This window comes from Halichoerus grypus, chromosome 5 (genome assembly GCF_964656455.1).
Source record: "Halichoerus grypus chromosome 5, mHalGry1.hap1.1, whole genome shotgun sequence".
Lineage (NCBI taxonomy): Eukaryota > Metazoa > Chordata > Mammalia > Carnivora > Phocidae > Halichoerus > Halichoerus grypus.
Window position 1 is genome coordinate 138,363,934 of NC_135716.1, and position 18,558 is coordinate 138,382,491.

At 37.5% G+C, this 18,558-nt stretch overlaps 1 protein-coding gene across 3 annotated transcripts in view; it reads left to right on the forward strand.

Moving 5' to 3' along the window:
- The first annotated feature begins 944 nt into the window (after positions 1 to 944).
- TM2D1 (TM2 domain containing 1) overlaps positions 945 to 18,558 on the forward strand; it is a 48,593-nt gene continuing 30,979 nt past the window's right edge. For 2 of the 3 annotated variants that reach the window (XM_036091356.2, XM_078073043.1), the window contains exons 1-3: positions 945 to 1,128; positions 3,208 to 3,281; positions 14,375 to 14,483. In XM_036091356.2, coding sequence (XP_035947249.1) covers positions 971 to 1,128; positions 3,208 to 3,281; positions 14,375 to 14,483 — 341 coding nt within the window. In that variant the 5' untranslated portion in view covers positions 945 to 970. Of the gene's footprint in view, positions 1,129 to 3,207; positions 3,282 to 14,374; positions 14,484 to 16,948; positions 16,998 to 18,558 lie in introns of all 3 variants that reach the window. The other variant, XM_078073044.1, reaches the window with a different exon arrangement.

Below are 18,558 nucleotides of genomic sequence, written 5' to 3' on the forward strand. Positions count from 1 at the left end.
TTGGAAACTCGTTACATATGCAAATTACCCTGCCCCACCCTAAATTTTCATAATCATAAACTGAGGGTGGGTCCCATTCTCGGTGTTATAACAAAGCTTCCAGGTAACTGATACGCCCTAAAATTTGAGAACCACTGCATGATGCAATTCTTCAAAATTAGTGCTACTATGAATGAGAAGACACCAAATTCAAATATTTTTACGTTAAAAAAAAAAAGAAAGAAAAGATGGCTTAAACTTTCACTAAAGAAAGTAAACGTGTTGCCCAGGATAAAAGATATCCCCACTACAGAATTTTTAGAATGTACAGAAATTTAGAAAGAAGAGATGGAGGAAAAAACCTCCAACTTTTCACTTAGTGTAGTCATAAATTCTTTAATATCCTTTTCTTACAGGCCCTCTCGCTCGCATAAATGTCCACTAGTAAAAATAAGTGTAATGCCTATTTTTGTGATGGAGTCCTTAAGTTCTATTTAAGAGCCTTCCATAAGTTCTTCTCTAAGCGAACAGATAGGTCATTATATCATAACAGTAAGAGCACAGATTCTGAAATCGGGCAAATATCAATTTGATCCCAACTCAGTAACTAAGGTCGACATGTTTTTTAGCGTCGTTGAGCCGGGCTCATTATCTGTAAACCCAAATCCTACCAGGCCTAACCGAGATAATGTTTGTAAAGCGCTTAACAATCTCCGGGATGCCGCTGGCACATTTGTAGGTGGAAAAGTCACAGCAGGGTTAGCTCGGGAAGCAGTGGATGCAGGGCCGCTGATTCTCAAAGCTAGCTTTCTTGCGGATCTCAAAGACAAATCACAGCTCTCCCAGGTAAATCCGCGGCCCTGTAGGGGAAAAAAACCAGCCTCCAACCGAGGCACGGTCCCTTTAAGAGCCTCGCTCCCTCCGCCCTTCTCCCGTCCCCGCCTAGGCAAAGGCGGAACCGGAAGTAGTGGGGGACGCGCCGGTCTCCAGCATGGCGGCCACCTGGCCGGGTGCTCCGGAGGCCGTGGCCGCCCAGCTCCTCGGTGTCCTGTGGTTCGTGTCAGTCACCACGGGACCTTGGGGAGCTGCTGCCATCGCCGCCGCCGGCGGCGAGGAGACGCTTAAGTGCGAGGACCTCAAATTGGGACAATATCCTCTGTGAGGAGCCCCCCCTCCGCCTTGGGGGTGAGGTAGATTAGGGGTCGCGAGTGGGTCGCGGCCCTCAATAGGGGCCAGGGTTGTCTTTAAGGGATTGGTGACTTGTGGCTTTTAATGACCGACGGACTTTGGGATGTGAAAAAAGATGTGGGGGTGGGAAGGACAGCGGTCACCCTGTGTGATTTCCTTGGGATTTTACTGATTGTTAGCGCTTCCTCTTCTGATCCACCTATTATTATTATTAATTAATTACTGGTGGGCTTATTTGTTCAACAAACACCTAGATCCTGAAGTATGCCAGGCCCTGTTCTAGGCACTAGTAATAAAAAGATAGATTGTTAGCGTTTCCTCTTCTGATCCACCAGTTTTTATTATTAATTAATTAATTAGCGGTGGGCTTATTTGTTCAACAAACACCTAGATCCTGAAGTATGCCAAGCCCTGTTCTAGGCACTAGTAATAAAAAGATTAATAGGCTCCACCCTAGAAGTTAGCTGACTTGGGGGCAGAGACAAATAAGTAGTTAATAACGATATATTCCTTGTATATTGCCCAGTTATCATTAACTCTTTGCTTATTGCCTTACATTATCCTCAAACTCCGTGAGATGCCAGACTGTCAGGGGGCAAACTCCTGCTCCGTATTGTAACTGTGGGCCAGTTATCTGAACTCTGTTTTCTTTTGAGTAAAAATGTAGATAACAGTGGTACCAACTTAAAGGTTTGTTGTGAGAAAGTAGTGCAAGTGAATCACATAGAACAATGCCTGGCACATAGTAAGGAGTATCTGTGTAATTTATTTACAGATGAGGAAACAGGCTGAAGGGGTTAAGTGGATCTGTTCATTGTAATAGCTCTGATGATCCATATGAAATGGGAGTTACAGTCAAAGTAAAATAGCTACTTTTGTACAAAATTAGATCATTTAATAGAAGTTGTAGAGCAGAAAAATTAATAACAGAAGCCAGAGATATAAGAAAGACTTGAGACAAAATTTTAAAATTAAGAAAATTCTATCATATAGTATTTTTATGTAAGTCGGAGAGAGACAGCCATTATTAGATGCTTACACAATAGCTCTAATTTACTGAAGACTGTTATGCTTGAAGTTTGAGAATCACAGACCTAGTAAGTTGAGTCTTTTTTGGCAAAAATATCAGAGCGATTCTAAGAAATAATTGGATGGTATTAAGAGTTGTATGATTTGAACCTTAGAGAGATGTGGCTGAGCATTTGGTGATGAAAACTGGAAAATGTCTGTTACTCCTGGCATGAAGATGAAGTTTCCAGTAGTGCTTAAAAAACCTTAAAGAGGTGTCAGGTTCTCTGTTTCCAGAGACGTGAAAACCTTATTTATCCCATTTTAGTGACAATAAAATATTTAGGAAACAAAAGCCGCCCACGCGTGTTTTGAAATTAGAGGACAGTTATTATACCTGTTTTCAAAACTTATGATCCTGTTGGGGAGACCATGTAGACTCACCTAAAAGAACTATCTTCTCTGCAGTCTAATGGAAAGCGCTCTAGGCTTGGAATCAGGAAACCTGATTTTACTCTCTATCACTTGTTACGTGACTTTGGATAGGTCTCTCAAACTTTGAGCCTCAGTTTGTGCTTCTGTAATATGGGAATAATAGTATCTACTTCACAGGGTTATTTGTGCTACATGAAGTTATGTATGTGACAATACTATGGGGCCCCATAAATTAGTTCAGTCAAATCTCTGGAAACTGATTTTTTCCAACGTGAAGCTCTCTTACAATAATTTGGTAAAGATTTTAATTTCCAATTTTCCTTTATGCTTTGTGCTGACTGATGTTCTTTAAGGATGGCATCCTTTGCTAGAGCTTGTAATATGTATTAAGTTAATATACTTTTCCTGTAATAAATTAATGTTCAAGTAGTATTTAGTGACGCTAAAGGTATATTTGTGGTTGTGCTTGTTGCTTTGGACCAACAGCTTTTTTTTTAACGTGTGAATGTAAACATGAGTATATAATACAAGATATTAAAGATAAGATGATAATGTTTTGTGTTGGGATGTGGTTCATATTTCCTTAACTTTTCTCACATATATTTGTAAAGATCCAAAAATAAATGATGCTACACAAGAACCAGTTAACTGTACAAACTACACAGCTCATGGTAAGACTTCCAGAAACATGTTTTTAAAAACAATTTTTGAAACAGTACTTCATAAATCAGTGTATGATCACTAAAACTAATAAATGTGTGCTTTTTCTTGAGTTAAAACATTATTCAGTCTCTAGAACAACTTAAATTGGAGAACTGGCTAAGGGTTGTTAATTTAAGAAGAATGTTAATAGTTTTGTGAACTGGAGAGTTTTATATATTCATTCATTTTTTTTAAAACCTTTGAAATCAGTTTATGTAGCTTATGTAGAGATGCTTCTTAACTTAGATTTTTAATTACTCGAAAAGAACTTAAAATGGGATTGTTAGCCCCGTTAGGTCCAATGAGAAGTTGTATCACCCATATTATACAGTTGTAAGATAAACTTAGGTACATCCTAAATATGAAAACAGTACAGTTAGGATTTTAAATACGCATCAATATTTTCTTTCTTTTTTTTTAAAGTATTACAGAGATGTTTTGATAATAGATACCACCCTCAGCCTAATGATTTTGAGGAGCTTCTGAATTCTAAAATATGTGGAATGCCAGATAAAAACTAATGAATTGTTCTGATTGGTCTTTTCTTCTATAGAAGAAATGTGTTGGAAGGGAGGCAGACAGATGTATATTGGAACTAGTTAGCCTTCTTATTTGGCATGGTACATAATGATGGCAGTTACATGGTATTATTTGAGAAAAGAGCACCTATTGAATATATACTGATTGTTTTATGTATTAGGCAGGAAATAAGACAGTAATTGATGTTTTCTTTTTAAATAAAGTCTCTCAAACAGATTCATTATGTAAATGAGATTAAAAGAATTGTTTTTCTTTCCTTTTTTTAAGATTTTATTTATTTATTTGACAGAGAGAGAGAGAGAGAACAGGCAGGGGGAGTGGCAGGGAGAGGGAGAAGCAGGCTCCCTGCTGAGGAGGGGGGAGCCCAATGCGGGACTCTATCCCAGGACCCAGGGATCATGACCTGAGCCGAAGGCAGTCGCTTAACCAACTGAGCCACCCAGGCGCCCAGGAATTGTTTTTCTTATAGCAAAACACTTCCATGTTTTTCAGCATATTCAAATAATTGACCTCTTGATTATGAATTCGTATATATTTTTAAAAGCAGATCTTCTTTTATCTTTTTATATCTTTATATTTTGGCACACTACTAGCCCAGTTATAGTCAACAAAGATACTTGAAAATAAGTTGTGTTAAACTTTTATAATTGGCATTTAGCTACTATTCTGAAGTAGTGAAGTTTTACCATATAAACAGTAATAGGTTTTACATATATGTATATATATGATTTGTATAGTAAATATTGCTTAATATGTATACATATATTTAATTTAGATGTGTTAAAGGAACTTTTTTTTAGTTAATTTATAAGTATACTCTGATTTGTCTGTTTTACATTTCAGTCTTTTATATTGTGCTTTCAGAACACAGAATAGAGTTAACATATAAAGCAAAGACTCAGCTTTCAGATACTCAACCATTTATATGAAAGATATTAGAAATCTGTGAGTACTGTTTGACTCAGGTATCTAACTAAATTAGGAAGCAGGCAGCCACCTATCTCAAAAAAGCATTTTCTAGCCTATAGGGTTCTTTGCAGGTATGAGGATTTTGAAGGAAATTATGCAACTAAAAAGAATAGTTTCTGCCCAAAAGAGCTTTGCTCTTCATTTAGGAGTCTCTTGTGTAAAATAAGGTTGAATCCACTTGTGCAGTTATTGATAAGTAAGTTTATAAACCTAAAAAATCAAATGATCAGACTAGTAGGAAGTAAAAGGACTTGGAGCTATTATGGTACTATCATGGCTTATCAGGTAAGTACTCATAGTTGATGTAAGTCAAAGAGCAATAACAATAAAAGGAAGGTTTTCTATAAAAGGGAATGATACGATTATTCATCTGGAGAGAAGAAACCAAGTACCATATTGAATGTGGGAACATATATAAAATGTAGATTAATAAATAAATGACTTTAAATCATTGTCATGATTTTAAGAAGAAAATAAAGTTTCTGAGACAAAGATGAGTCACAGGGTGGCTGCATATGGATGTATAATTTGTACATGACACCGGAATCTAGCTGAGAGCTGGGATAGATGCTGCTGTCCCAGCCCAGTACTCATGAGGCTGTGTCTGTCCATGGGAAGTTTTTCTTTTAATTGCCTTTTTAAAACATACAAGGGCTAGTGGAGTAGTCATGGTGAATCACTTCTAAGTTCTGATCAGAGAGGACATCTAAATGACCCTTGAAACATGTTTTTGGGTCCTAACATGGAAACTGATTAACAGGAGAAAAATATTAAGAGTTGTGAAAAGTGTGAGTTAAATGATCTTTCTCAGCCTCCAGCCAAGATTGTTCTTCCTCTGTTTTTTCACTGTGTATACGAAGGACTATTACAGAATCCTCAAACTAGGTTTAATTTTCTTTAACAGTGTTTTTTGGGTAGGGATAAGAACAATGTTTTACAAGAGGGTAATTTCAAGATAAAAGAATTGGGACCAAAGGGAAAGTAATTGAACTGTAACATTAAATTAATGTGATCTTAAAATGGTTCCCAATTAGAGATACAGGCTTCCAGTTATGGAATGAATTAAGTCACAGGTATGTCAGGTACGGCATAGGGAAGTCACTGGTATTGTAATAGCATTGTCCGGAACAGATGGTTGGTACACTTGTGAGCATAGCATAATGTATAGACTTGTCCAATCACTATGTCCTATGCCTGAAACTATTGTAACATGGTGTGTCAACTGTATACTTCAATTTAAAAAATAAAAAATAAAAAAAAACCCCTAAGGACAACCCATCACAAAAAGTCAGTGAGACCTTTCCAAATAAGGCAAATTCTTAAGGTATAACCAATCAAATAACTTCCTTGCTTTGCTTCCACTTCTCTATAGAAGTCTTCTAACTCCTGCAGGTGGGCAGAGCACTCTAACCACTTCCAGTTTGGCACAGCCCGATTCAAATTGATTTTTGCTCAAATAAACTCTTACAATTAAAAAGAAAAATAGTTTCCATTTAACCCAGTGCCAACTAACAAGCATATTTATTTATTGAGAAATAATTTGTAATAAATAATTTGATAATTAAATTGATTAAAATAAATGGATCAAGATAATTACCTTAATGAAAATTTATATTATAGGATATTATTTATTGGGAAGTTATTTACTGTATTTATTGAGAAAAATTACATGACAGGCTTCTACTAGGTGGTATAGATGATAGATGAAAGAAGACACAATCTCTGCCCTCAAAGAGTGTTCTGTCTAGATTGTACAGACATACATAGGCAAGTGTTTTCAATTTTCCGATCAGTGAAATACAAAAGTATTTAGACTCCATCTCTAGAAAATTTTGCTCTGGTCCTTTGGCAGGTCTTTTTTATTTTGTTAAGTTTTTATTGAAATATATTTATAGGAAAGTACACATAAGTGTAACTCAAATGATTTTTCTCAAGCTGAACACATTTGTGAATGCTTCCAAATCAAGAAATAACATTATTAACATACTAAAAGCCCACTCATGCTCTCTTATACTCACTATTCTGCCCTAGTGGATAACCATTACCCTAACTTCTAACAATATAAATTAGTTATGCAAAGAGTGTGTTATTTTTAGACTTTTTATTTGGAGATAATGTCTTTTTTCTTTTTAAAATATTTTTATTTTTAAAATATCTTTTATTTTTTTTTAAGATTTTATTTATTTATTTGAGAGAGAAAGAATGACACAGAGAGAGAGCATGAGAGGGGGGAGGGGTAGAGGGAGAAGCAGGCTCCCCGCCTAGCAGGGAGCCCTATGCGGGCCTCAGTCCCGGAACCTCAGGATCATGACCTGAGCCGAAGGCAGACGCCCAACGGACTGAGCCACCCAGGCGCCCCTATTTTTATTTATTTTTAAAGAGAGTGTGAACACATGCACATGCCCGGGGTGAGGGGGTGCAGAGGGAGAGAGAGAATCTCCAGCAGACTCCACTCCCAGCGTGCAGCCTGACACTGGGGCTCGATCTCAGGACCCTGAGATCATAACCTGAGCTGAAATCAAGAGTCAGACGCTTAACTGACTGAGCCACCCAGGTGCCCTTACTTGGAGATAATTTCAAGCTTACAGAAAAGTTGCAAGAATAAGAGTAGTACAAAGAGGGATGCCTGGGTGGCTCAGTTGATAAAGGGTCTGCCTTCGGCTCAGGTCATGATCCCAGGGTCCTGGGATTGAGCCCCGTATCAGGCTCCTTGCTCAGCAGGGAGCCTGCTTCTCCCTCTCCCTCTGCCTGTCGCTCCCCCTGATTGTGCTCTGTCTCTCTTTGTTTCTTTCCCTCTCTTTCTGACAAGTAAATAAATAAAATCTTTTTAAAAAAAAAAAGAGTAGTACAAAGAACACCCATACATCTTTTGCCCAGATTCGCCAGTTGTAAACACATTATTCTTCTTGCTTTATCATTGTGTGCTCATGAATTCTCTCTCTCTCTGTTTGTATGTATTTTGCTCCTATGTGTGTTTTTCCTAAGAATAGAGATATTCTAGTTGCTGTAAACTTTAGTAAATTTAATATATGTACTTTACCATCCATACTCTAATTTTATCAAATGACCCTAAGTAATGCTTTTATAACATTTTTTTGCAGTACAGGATCCTAAGATCAGGTTTTGACCCTTAAATCTGACAGATCAAGACTATAGTCCAGAGCCATGATGTTAACTGGAGTAGGATCCCAAATCACTTACTCCCTAGGTCAGTCCTTTTGATCATTATGAAACGTCATTGTTTATTTCTGATAGCTTTTTTCCATTTAAAAAATAATGCTACTTTTTATAATCGAGAAATACTGTGTACTTGTACTGGTTTAAACTGATGCCATCTAAATCATAGACATTGGCCAGAGCAAAACTTTTTTTTACAGGAAATCTGAGAATTGAGTAGTTTTCAGGTTGTAGCATGTTGCTTAATTTTGTCTACTAGTTAACATTTATTGGTAACTGGCTTTCTTAGTCTTGTCGTATTGATTTGTTATTTTTGCTTGTTCCTGAAATCAGTGTAAGCATGGAATTATGGTATAATGGAAAGAGTATTGATTAAGAAATAATGAGTGTTAACCTAGGATTTCCAGAGTCTTACTTATAAGGCTTTTGTCAAGTCATTTAATTTCTTAGAATCTAGTTTTCATGTTTGTGAAAGAAAAAAAAGGAGCATATTACTAGTTTTGTGTACTTAATAGGGTTTTTTTAAAAATAAGGGTCAATGAGACACCTGGCTGGCCCAGTCAGTAAGCATGCTGCTCTTAATCTCAGGATCATGAGTTCAAGCCCCACGTTGGGCATAGAGACTACTTGAAAAAAAAATAAGGGTCAAAAGAAATTACCATAAAGTATGTAAAAACAAACTCTAGGGTTGTGGGCTTCTTTTGATTAATTTTTTTTTTTTTAAAGATTTTATTTATTTGACAGAGAGAGACACAGCGAGAGAGGGAACACAAGCAGAGGGAGGGGGAGAGGGAGAAGCAGGCTTCCTGCCGAGCAGGGAGTCCGATGCGGGTCTCGATCCCAGGACCCTGGGATCATGACCTGAGCCGAAGGCAGACGCTTAACGACTGAGCCACCCAGGTGCCCCTCTTTTGATTAATTTCATTACACAAAATCTTCCCTTAGTGTTACAGCCACTCCCAATGTTATATTCATTTCTCATGTCAGGTTCATTCTTCGTTTTCTCAATATTGAAGTTCTCTAATTTGCTAGAGTGGAGAACCTAATACTTATTGAACATTTTCTGTAATCAAGTATAATGCTTTACACACCATATGCTTTTACTACATACCCAATACCATTACAAGAGTAATATCCACATTTCACAGATGACAAAAACAAGATTCAGTGAGGTTTTATAACTTACTCAAAGGAACAAACTCGTTAAGTTGACAGAGTTTGGACTAAACCCAGATTTGTCCAGTTCTGAAGTCCTGCTCTTTGGAGTTCACTGTCAATTCAAAAAAATCTGATTAAATCAGTATTAATGTTTCTCTTATTTTCTCACGTAATCTCTGTATATATTTGGAGCAGCAGCTTATCCTTCCTCACTAAAGTATATAATTTTCATCCCTTGAAATAATTAACTCGTACTTCTCTCAAACCTTAGAATCCTTGTAGCAATGTGGTTTCGTCTTCATTCTGGTACCTCTTTCCACTGTTCGTAGCTTTCCTGAGGTTCTGAGCCTGGAGCATTGAGCATTTTTCTCTCATATGTCTCATGTCAACTATAAATCATTTCCTATAATAGAAATGATAAAATACCATTGAAAACTATAATTGTCAAAATTTATTGTTTGAACAATTAATAGTATCTAATTGAAAATAGAAAGGTATGATTTCTTAGTATTTAATATTCTTATAAGGCCTTTTTTCAACTCACCTATCAATGTTTGATTTTTTAAAATGTTGTACAGGAAACTGTCATCTCAAAAAACAATTTTTATTAGGCAAGGTGTATTGGACAATAACCCCAACTGGAATCATAATTATAGCATTTTGCATTGCAAATATCTCTTTAAGATCTGATTTTAGATAGTCTGCAGGAAGATCTCACAAGATCTGGCTGTAAGACAAGAAAGTGACAGCTTCAAACTGAGCAAGTAAGTGCAAGGTAATACATTTGAGGAAGATTATCTAAAATTTAGCAGTAGAGGGGCGCCTGGGTGGCTCAGTCGGTTAACCATCTGCCTTCGGCTCAGGTCATGATCTCAGGGTCCTGGGATCGAGCCCCACAAAGGGCTCCCTGCTCAGCGGGGAGCCTGCTTCTCCTCCCTCTGCCTGCCACTCTGCCTGCTTGTGCTCACTCTCTGTCTCTCTCAAATAAATAAAATCTTAAAAAAAAAAAATTAGCAATAGAATTCTGTTTAATGGCACAGTTTGCCAATCCAGAACTTACTATTTTGAGGATTTAAAAAAATTAAAGATCCATTTTGAGGAAAAACTTGTGTTTGTAGATTTCTTGCAGGTCACTTGTTTATGGAAGTGGAATGGGCCTCATCAAGGCAAAAAAGTAACTTTTTAAACCAGACATCTCTTTGATTTATATGCCTGATGCCTAAACTCTAGTACATGTACTCCTGGAGGTAGACAGAGCTTTCCAAGAGGTAAACAGGTATCATTGTTGAAGTAGTTTCCTAAGGCTGTTATAAGAGTGTTACAATAGACATTGACGGTCTCAGTCCTAGAGGCTAGAAATCTGAAATCAAGGTGTTGGCAGGGCCATACTCCCTCTCAAACTCTGGGTGGAATATATCCTTCCTTCTTTTGACCTGCTGGTGGTGGCCAGCAATCCTTGGCATTCCCTAGCTTGTAACTGCATCAGTCTGGTCTCTGCCTCTGTCCTCACATAGCATTCTCTCTGTATGTCTTCAAATCATCTTCTCCCTGTTATGTATGCATGTAATTTCCCCTATTCATAAGGACAACAGTCTTATTGGATTAGGGCTAATGACCTCATTTTAACTTGGTTAACATCTGCAAAGACCTTACTTCCAAATATGGTCATACTCTGAGGTACTGAAGATTAGTACTTAAACATCTTTTTTTGTGGGGGGGGGGGAACGGCATAATTCAGCCCATAACAGGTGTCTTTAAAGGAATTGATTTCCAGATCCTCAGATACTATGTGTTTACTTTTCCTAAAATTGATGTAAATTTTCTGAATTTTATTTTTTTTAAAGATTTATTTATTTATTAGAGAGGGAGCTCATGGGGTGGGGGGCAGAGGGAGGGGGAGTGAAGCAGACTCCCCACTGAGCACCAAGCCCAGTGCAGGGCTTGATCTTAATATCCTGAAATCATGACCTGAGGCGAAATCAAGAGTCCAATGCTTAATTGACTGAGCCACCCAGGTGACCCCAAATTTCTGAATTTTCAGGAGGAGCTCTTTCTTATCCATTCTCTGTTGGATGATGATGGCTATTAATTGTTGTGGTGTTTAGATTTCATTGTAAAGCATGCTATAACGTTTAATGGCAATATTTATAATATGCTGGAAATTATATTTTTTCCAACCATTTAAATCCATGATGAAAAACTTTAGATATCAACTTAAGTGTGTAAGGGAGTACAGAGTTGTAAAAAGTTACTTTAGGAAGTGTGTAAGTAAAATTTTTTGAAGACCACTGGTCTAGAGCAGGGTTTCTCAACCTTGGGATTATTGATGTTTTGGATTAGGTAATTCTTTGTTGTGAGGAGGCTGTTTTATACATTGTAGGATGGTTTTTATTTAAAGATTTTATTTATTTATTTGACAGAGAGAGAGAGAGTGAGAGAGCAGGAACACAAGCAGAGGGAGTGGGAGAGGGAGAAGCAGGCTTCCTGCCGAGCAGGGAACCCGATGCGGGTCTCGATCCCAGGACCCAGGGATCATGACCTGAGCCTAAGGCAGATGCTTAACAACTGAGCCACCCAGGCGCCCCAAAGATTTTATTTATTTTTTGACAGAGAGAGACAGTAAGAGAGGGAACACAAGCAGGGGGAGTGGGAGAGGGAGAAGCAGGCTTCCCACCCAGCAGGGAGCCCGATGCGGGGCTCGATGAGGGGTTCGATGAGGGGCTCGATGAGGGGCTCGATCCCAGGACCCTGGGATCATGACCTGAGCTGAAGGCAGGCGCTTAACGACTGAGCCACCCAGGCGCCCCTGCATTGTAGGATGTTTAGGAGCATCCCTGGCCTCTACCCCCTAGGTGGCAGTAGCAGCTCCTCAGAGGTTACAACCAAAAATGTCTCCAGATATTGCCAGATGTCCCCTGGGGAACTAAATTGCCCTTGGTCATTGAAATAGAACATATTGATCTTCTTTCAGTCAATAACATGGAATATAAGCATTTCAGACATTTGCTAATCTCAATTTTGAGTTATCTACTATATAGCGCTAGACATGACCTAAGATGGCAGATTTTCAAGAGATATCACCTAAGGGTCGTGGTAATAATTTATTCACAAAAGTCAGTACATTTTATCCCAGTATCAAGGCAGGTGTCCAAACAGCTACATATAAATTGTCTGTTAACTTTTGCCCTATCTCTGTAGATTATAAATCCTTGCTTATATTTGGAGTCAAGAAATGGCTGTGTGGGAAACCTCTATGTTTTGTAAATGTTCTTATTGAGGACTTTCTCTGTGTTTCCCTTGGGTCGTGAACCAAACCAAGTTCCCGCAGTCGCTTAGAGGTGAATTGGAATGCTGTCTTTCAGTTATACCACAAAAGCTCTGTAAAGCTTTCTGTCTTAACTATCAGGAAGCTCTGATCTAAATTTGTGGCTCAATTACAATGTCTTCTCTTACTTGTTTCCTAGTACAGTTGACCCTTGAACAATCAAAGGGTTAGGGCGCTGGCCCCTGTGCAATAGAAAGTCTGTGTATAACTTGCGATTTCTCCAAAACTTAACTTCTGATAGCCTACTGTTGGCCAGAAGCTGTATTGATAACAGTTGATTAACTCACATTTTGTATGTTATGTGTATTATATACTGTATTCTTACATAAAGTAAGCTAGAGGAAAGGATGTTATTAAGAAAATTATAAGGAAAATATATTTACAGTACTGTGTTGTAGCCATTGAGGAAAATCCACATATAAGTATATGTATGCAGTTCAAACCAGTGTTGTTCAAGAGTCAACTGTATATTATTTCCTCACTCTTTGTCTTCCGTTCATTTTATTACTTTTTTGCTTGTTTAAATGGTTCTCAATTATACTGAATCTGTGTCTTTTAGTGTAAATACCTGGTTTTGGACATGTAAATACATTAAATAAATTAAGTTTATAGGTGACGTAGTTTGAACTTTCAATAACCCAACAAAAGTGTGTAAAGTAATTTTACGTTTTTTTCCGACATCGTTTTCTCAGTGTACTACTCTGGCCTATAAAAGGACAATGATTTGTTGGAAATCATAAGATAATTATAAAGTAGACAGAAAATGAATACCATTTTCCTTTCATGATAAAACTCTAGGCTTCTGTGGGTTTTTTTAGACTACTATACAAGGTTCTATTTTCATTTTCTCAAAAAAGAAAAAACAAGCCACAATCCTATAATTATTGATCCTAAACATAGAGATAAGCAGTCTGAAACTAGCCTAAAAGCATTAGTACCTTTTAATCAGAAATGCTAGAGGAAAAGGCAATAACATTTATTGAATAGCTACTGTATGCTGTGCTTTGTACTAGGTACTTTATATCATATTTAATCCCCACAATGGTCCTATGAAGAGGTGATCTTAGTGCTATTTTATCTACAAGGAAAAAGGCAATGCACATAGCTCTTTACACAATAAGGCTATAAAGGCTTCAGGACAGCTCCTGCCTAGCACATAGTAAGCTCTGTATTACTTCCTCTTATTATGTCTTCTGGGATAGGAGTAAAGATCAAAAACGCTAAATGCTAAAATGGTATGCTACATCAATTCCTAGGGGGAATAGAGAAACAAATATATTTGGAATAAGTAATCTGGGTGGGGGACGCCTAGCTGTCTCAGTCAGTAGAGCATGTGACTCTTGATCTCGGGGTGGTGAATTCAAGCCCCACGTTGGGCATAGAGATTACTTAATAAACAAATAAAATGAACAAACAACTTTTAAAAAAGAAAATAGAGTAGATGAAAAGAATCTTAGTTTATAGTAACTGTCTTCTGCAAGAGTTAATATAAACTGAAAATACTATCAGATCATGTTAAATTTAATGAATTACCCAATGAGTTACCAACAAAAATTTGAGAAGTATTCTTTACCCTAGAGATGAAGTAAAGGGCAGTAAGACTGTGCAATTCTTCCCTTGTCACCTTTGTCGGAGGCAGAAGATTGAACTAGAAGGGTCATGCATTGAACCCAATGTGACAATTCTTATATTTTTGTGTTGAGACCACTATATCATATTATCCTTTGTTTAGATATTCCTATCTAAAGTCTCATGTTAGGTGTTATATTGGGAGGTGGTGTGTTATAATTTTGTATTTTCTTGTGCTTTTTGCTAGTCTTAAACATGATTACATACCTTTTCTGCATAAAAACAGTGGTTTCTTGCTTTTTTTTTTTTTTTTCCTGCCTTTAGTTCCTTGTTTTCCAGCACCCAACATAACTTGTAAGGATTTTGGTGGCAATGAAACACATTTTACTGGAAATGAAGTTGGTTTTCTCAAGCCTATATCTTGCCGAAATGTGTAAGTCCATTACTGAAGCTATATTTTTAGGTTACTTGCCTATGTTGTATCTTGACTACATAGAATAAAGAGAGAAAAAGTTAATTTATGGGGAAAATACTGCACTAATATAATTTATCTTTTTTGCCTTTCTCAGAAAACCTCTATTTTAAGTGTGCATATTGTTAATATAAATGCAATTTACCACCAAGTAAAGCACAGTAGTTCACTATGTGGGATAAATAAAGACTGTGAATAGCTTCATGCCATGTTAACTCAGTCAGTTTATGCCACTAAATGAGTTATAAAAAATTCTGGTTTTAAAATTTGGGGGATTTCTAGAGTGCAAAAAAGGGATCATGTAGTTTTAGTATTAAAAGAATGTTGGGATGCCTAGGTGGCTCAGTGGTTAAGATCTGACTCTTGGTTTTGGCTCAGGTCATGATCTCAGGCTGATGAGGTTGGGCTCTGTGCTCAATGTGGAGTCTGCTTGAGATTCTGTCTCCCTCTCCCTCTTTCTCTCTCTGTCTCAAATAAATCCTTAAAAAAATAAAAGAATGTTAATTATTAATCATTTGCATATTAAAGGCATTCTGAAATTTGGTTTCATTCTTTGTAATAGGTATGGATGATGAATGGTTAAACAGAATTTGAAAATTCATTTGGGACCTTAAGACAAGTGGCTTTATTTTGTTAGGAGTGTTCTTTGTTTAAAGGACTTTTAAGTTTGCTTTTTATTTTTGCTGTAGTAAAGCTAACATCTTATATTTCTGCCTTGTACTAAAAACATGATTTAGTTTTACCCATTCTTATTAATTGGTGGCACTATACTTTTATCTCTTAACTGTACATTGTTCCATTTTATTCGATGGCTCCTATTTACAGTTGTATCAAGAAATAACCACTGTTTGCCTTCCTTCCTTCTTTCTTTTCTTTCTTTCTTTCTTTCTTTCTTTCTTTCTTTCTTTCTTTCTTTCTTTCTTTCTCTCTCTCTCTCTCTCTCTCCCCCTCCCTCCCTCCCTCCCTCCCTCTCTCTCTCTCTCTCTCTTCTTTCTTTCTTTCTTTCTTTCTTTTAAACTATTTGGCTATTTCTACCAGTTCTGTTAGAATTCCTAGAAATTACTAGTGGAGTCTTATTTTTCTTTTGACCGTCCTTCACTGAGTTAATGAGAAGCTTTAGATTCTGTCTTGCTGTGTAATCCTAAGCCAATCACTTAGGCTTTTTGGGTTCCAAGATTTCTCATTAGTAAAGTAAAAATTGCTAAAAGGAATTACTTCCCAAGTACTTATATATGGTTTAGCCAAGCTTTGAATTTATGGATTGATATTTCTTTTTTTTTAAATATTTTATTTATTTGTCAGAGAGAGGGAGAGAGTGGCCGTGCACAAGCAGGGGCAACAGCAGGCAAAGGGAGAAGCAGGCTCCCCACTGAGCAAGGAATCCAATGTGGGACTCGATCCCAGGACCCTGGGATCATGACCTGAGCCAAATGCAGATGCTTAACTGACTAAGCCACCCAGCGTCCCTGGATTGATATTTCTACCATAAAAATTCCAAATGACTACGAATTTATTAAGTGCTGATCTAAGACATCATAGGTTATAATATAACAACTTAGAAAATCAGTCATATGTTGAGAACAGCTAACCACTCAGGTCGGACTTAAAGGTTTATATTACCTGTAATGGTAACACCACCATGGTCTGTTACTCAATTTCCAAGTTAATTCTGCTTTTCTTTCAGTGTGTATGGGTAGATTAGGCTCAGTGTGACTGAGCTGTACTAATCATGCTCACAAGACACTGATGTCAGTTATCAGAAGAAATGTAATTATCAGGGAGACCAGATATTCGCAAATATACTGGCCAATTTATTCCCCTCCTATAGTAAAATCTACAATTCCAAAATAGAATTTGCTTAATGAGCATTGAATCAGAACAAGGGGAGCTAAATTGATGGGTAAATTTAATGATAAGTCACAAAATTAAGATTACCCCATAAATAATTTTCTTATATCAGAATATTCAGTACATGCCTACCGAAGAGCCAGCTCACTGACAAATTCTTACTCATTGAATGTTCCTTTCCCAGTTCACATATTTTCCTTCTCCTGTTAGCATATTCTTTTTCAAAATGTATATAATATTGATATTTGATGAAAACTCCCTTCTTACTATTGCAGATATAGTCATTCTATTATGTATTCTCCAGCAACTGAAGTCTGGTAACCATGTCTGATTGATCACCAAGCCACACACCTATTTATACTAGCCAGCTGTTTTAGTTGGAGCAGACTAACGGCTGCAACAGATGTCTTTAGAATTTCAGTGGCTTAACACAATAAAAGTTACTTCCTCCTCACATCATAGTCCAGTTGGTGTTGGCGTGGAGGGCTGGGTGAGGTAAGGGGAGTGATTGTTGCTCCATGCAGTCATGCAGGAGCCTTGCTCCTTTCATCTCTGGCTTTGCTTCCTCTTGTCCTCAGAGTCCTTTCCATTCAGCCAGCAGATGGGAAACAGGAAAAGGAACCCTGGGTAGGTGTGTTTTATGGATCAGATCTAGAAATGGCATACATCATTTCTGTCTTCATAACATTGGGCAAAACTCAGTTATGGCTACACTTAACTGCAAGATGGGCTAGAATATGTAACTTCACTGTACGTCCGTGAGAAAAAGGGCAGTGGCTCAGTGAACAATTAGACAGTCTCTGCTATGCCACCCATTTTCAGTTTATTCTTTAGGGTGATCTAATATATAGATAATTGCGTTTCTAATTTCATTACCCTTTCCAGCCAAGCTTTTTGAAAGGCTTGTTCCTATTTTTTATGAATTTTTCTGTTTAATGGAGTCCAGCTTTTGGCCATGCTGAAATTCACCAGCAATCTTTGTTCTGTATCAAATGGATCTTTATAGTCCATATCTTAATCTTTCTACAGCTTTGGCATTTCCTTCTCTTAAAATTTTTTCCTTGACTTCTAGTATAAAACACTCTTCTATTTTCTTTGATACCTCTTCTTTTGTTTTTTCCTTAAATCTTGATATCCCCAAGATTATATCCTTGTCCTATTCCCTTTTTCATTCATTCACCCCTTTGGCTTTTCTCACCATCTTTATGTATATTAAGGTCCCAAACTCAATCTATCATCTTCTCCTTCAAGTCATCTCATCCTTTGTCTTAGTGAATGGCACCTGTCCTACTCAGTTTCTTAAGCTGAAACTTTGGAGCATTCTTGACTTCTCCTTTCCCCTCATTTCCCACATTTAGCGTGGTTACTTCTGCTTTCTTAGTATTTCCCAATTTTGTTTACATTTCTCTCCTGCTACTGCCCAGTAGGTTATACCTTGAGTTTCTACAAAGCCTACTAATTTATTTCTCTATTTCTAGTCTGGTGCCCCATTCCAGGGTAGATGGGACACCATGGCCCTCAGCATAAAATCTGACATACTTTCAATATTAGATGCATAAACAGGATCTCTGGTCCATCGACCATCTCCCCCAAGTCCCCCCAAATGTCCTAATTGTGAGTGAAATGCAAAAAAAACAGGATTGTAAGACTGACATAATCAGATTTGACTTTAAAGTGAAAACTCCAGCTACCTCTCTGTTTCTTTACTTACCTTTTGAAGCAAAACTCCTTCAAAGAGTTGTCTAATACTCCTGTTCTTCATTTTTTTTCATTCCAGGCTTTCTTTTTTTTTTTTTTTTAAGATTTTATTTATTTATTTGACACAGAACCAGAGAGAGAGAGAGACAGAGCAAGCACAAGCAGGGGGAACGGCAGGCAGGGGAGAAGCAGACTCTCTGCTGAGCAAGGAGCCCGATGTGGGGCTCGATCCCAGGGCCCTGGGATCATGAGCTGAGCCGAAGGCAGCCGTTTAACCAACTGAGCCACCCAGGCGCCCCTCATTCCAGGCTTTCTTAAGCCTGCTCTGTTTGGTCTTTTTCCTGTACCACATCACCAGAATTGCCCTCGCTGAGGTCATTAATGAACTCCTTTTGATTAAATTTAGTGGTAAATTCTCAGCCATTACTTAAGTAATCTGTCAGTCACATTTGGCCCAATTGATCACTCTGTTCTCCTTAATACAGTGTAC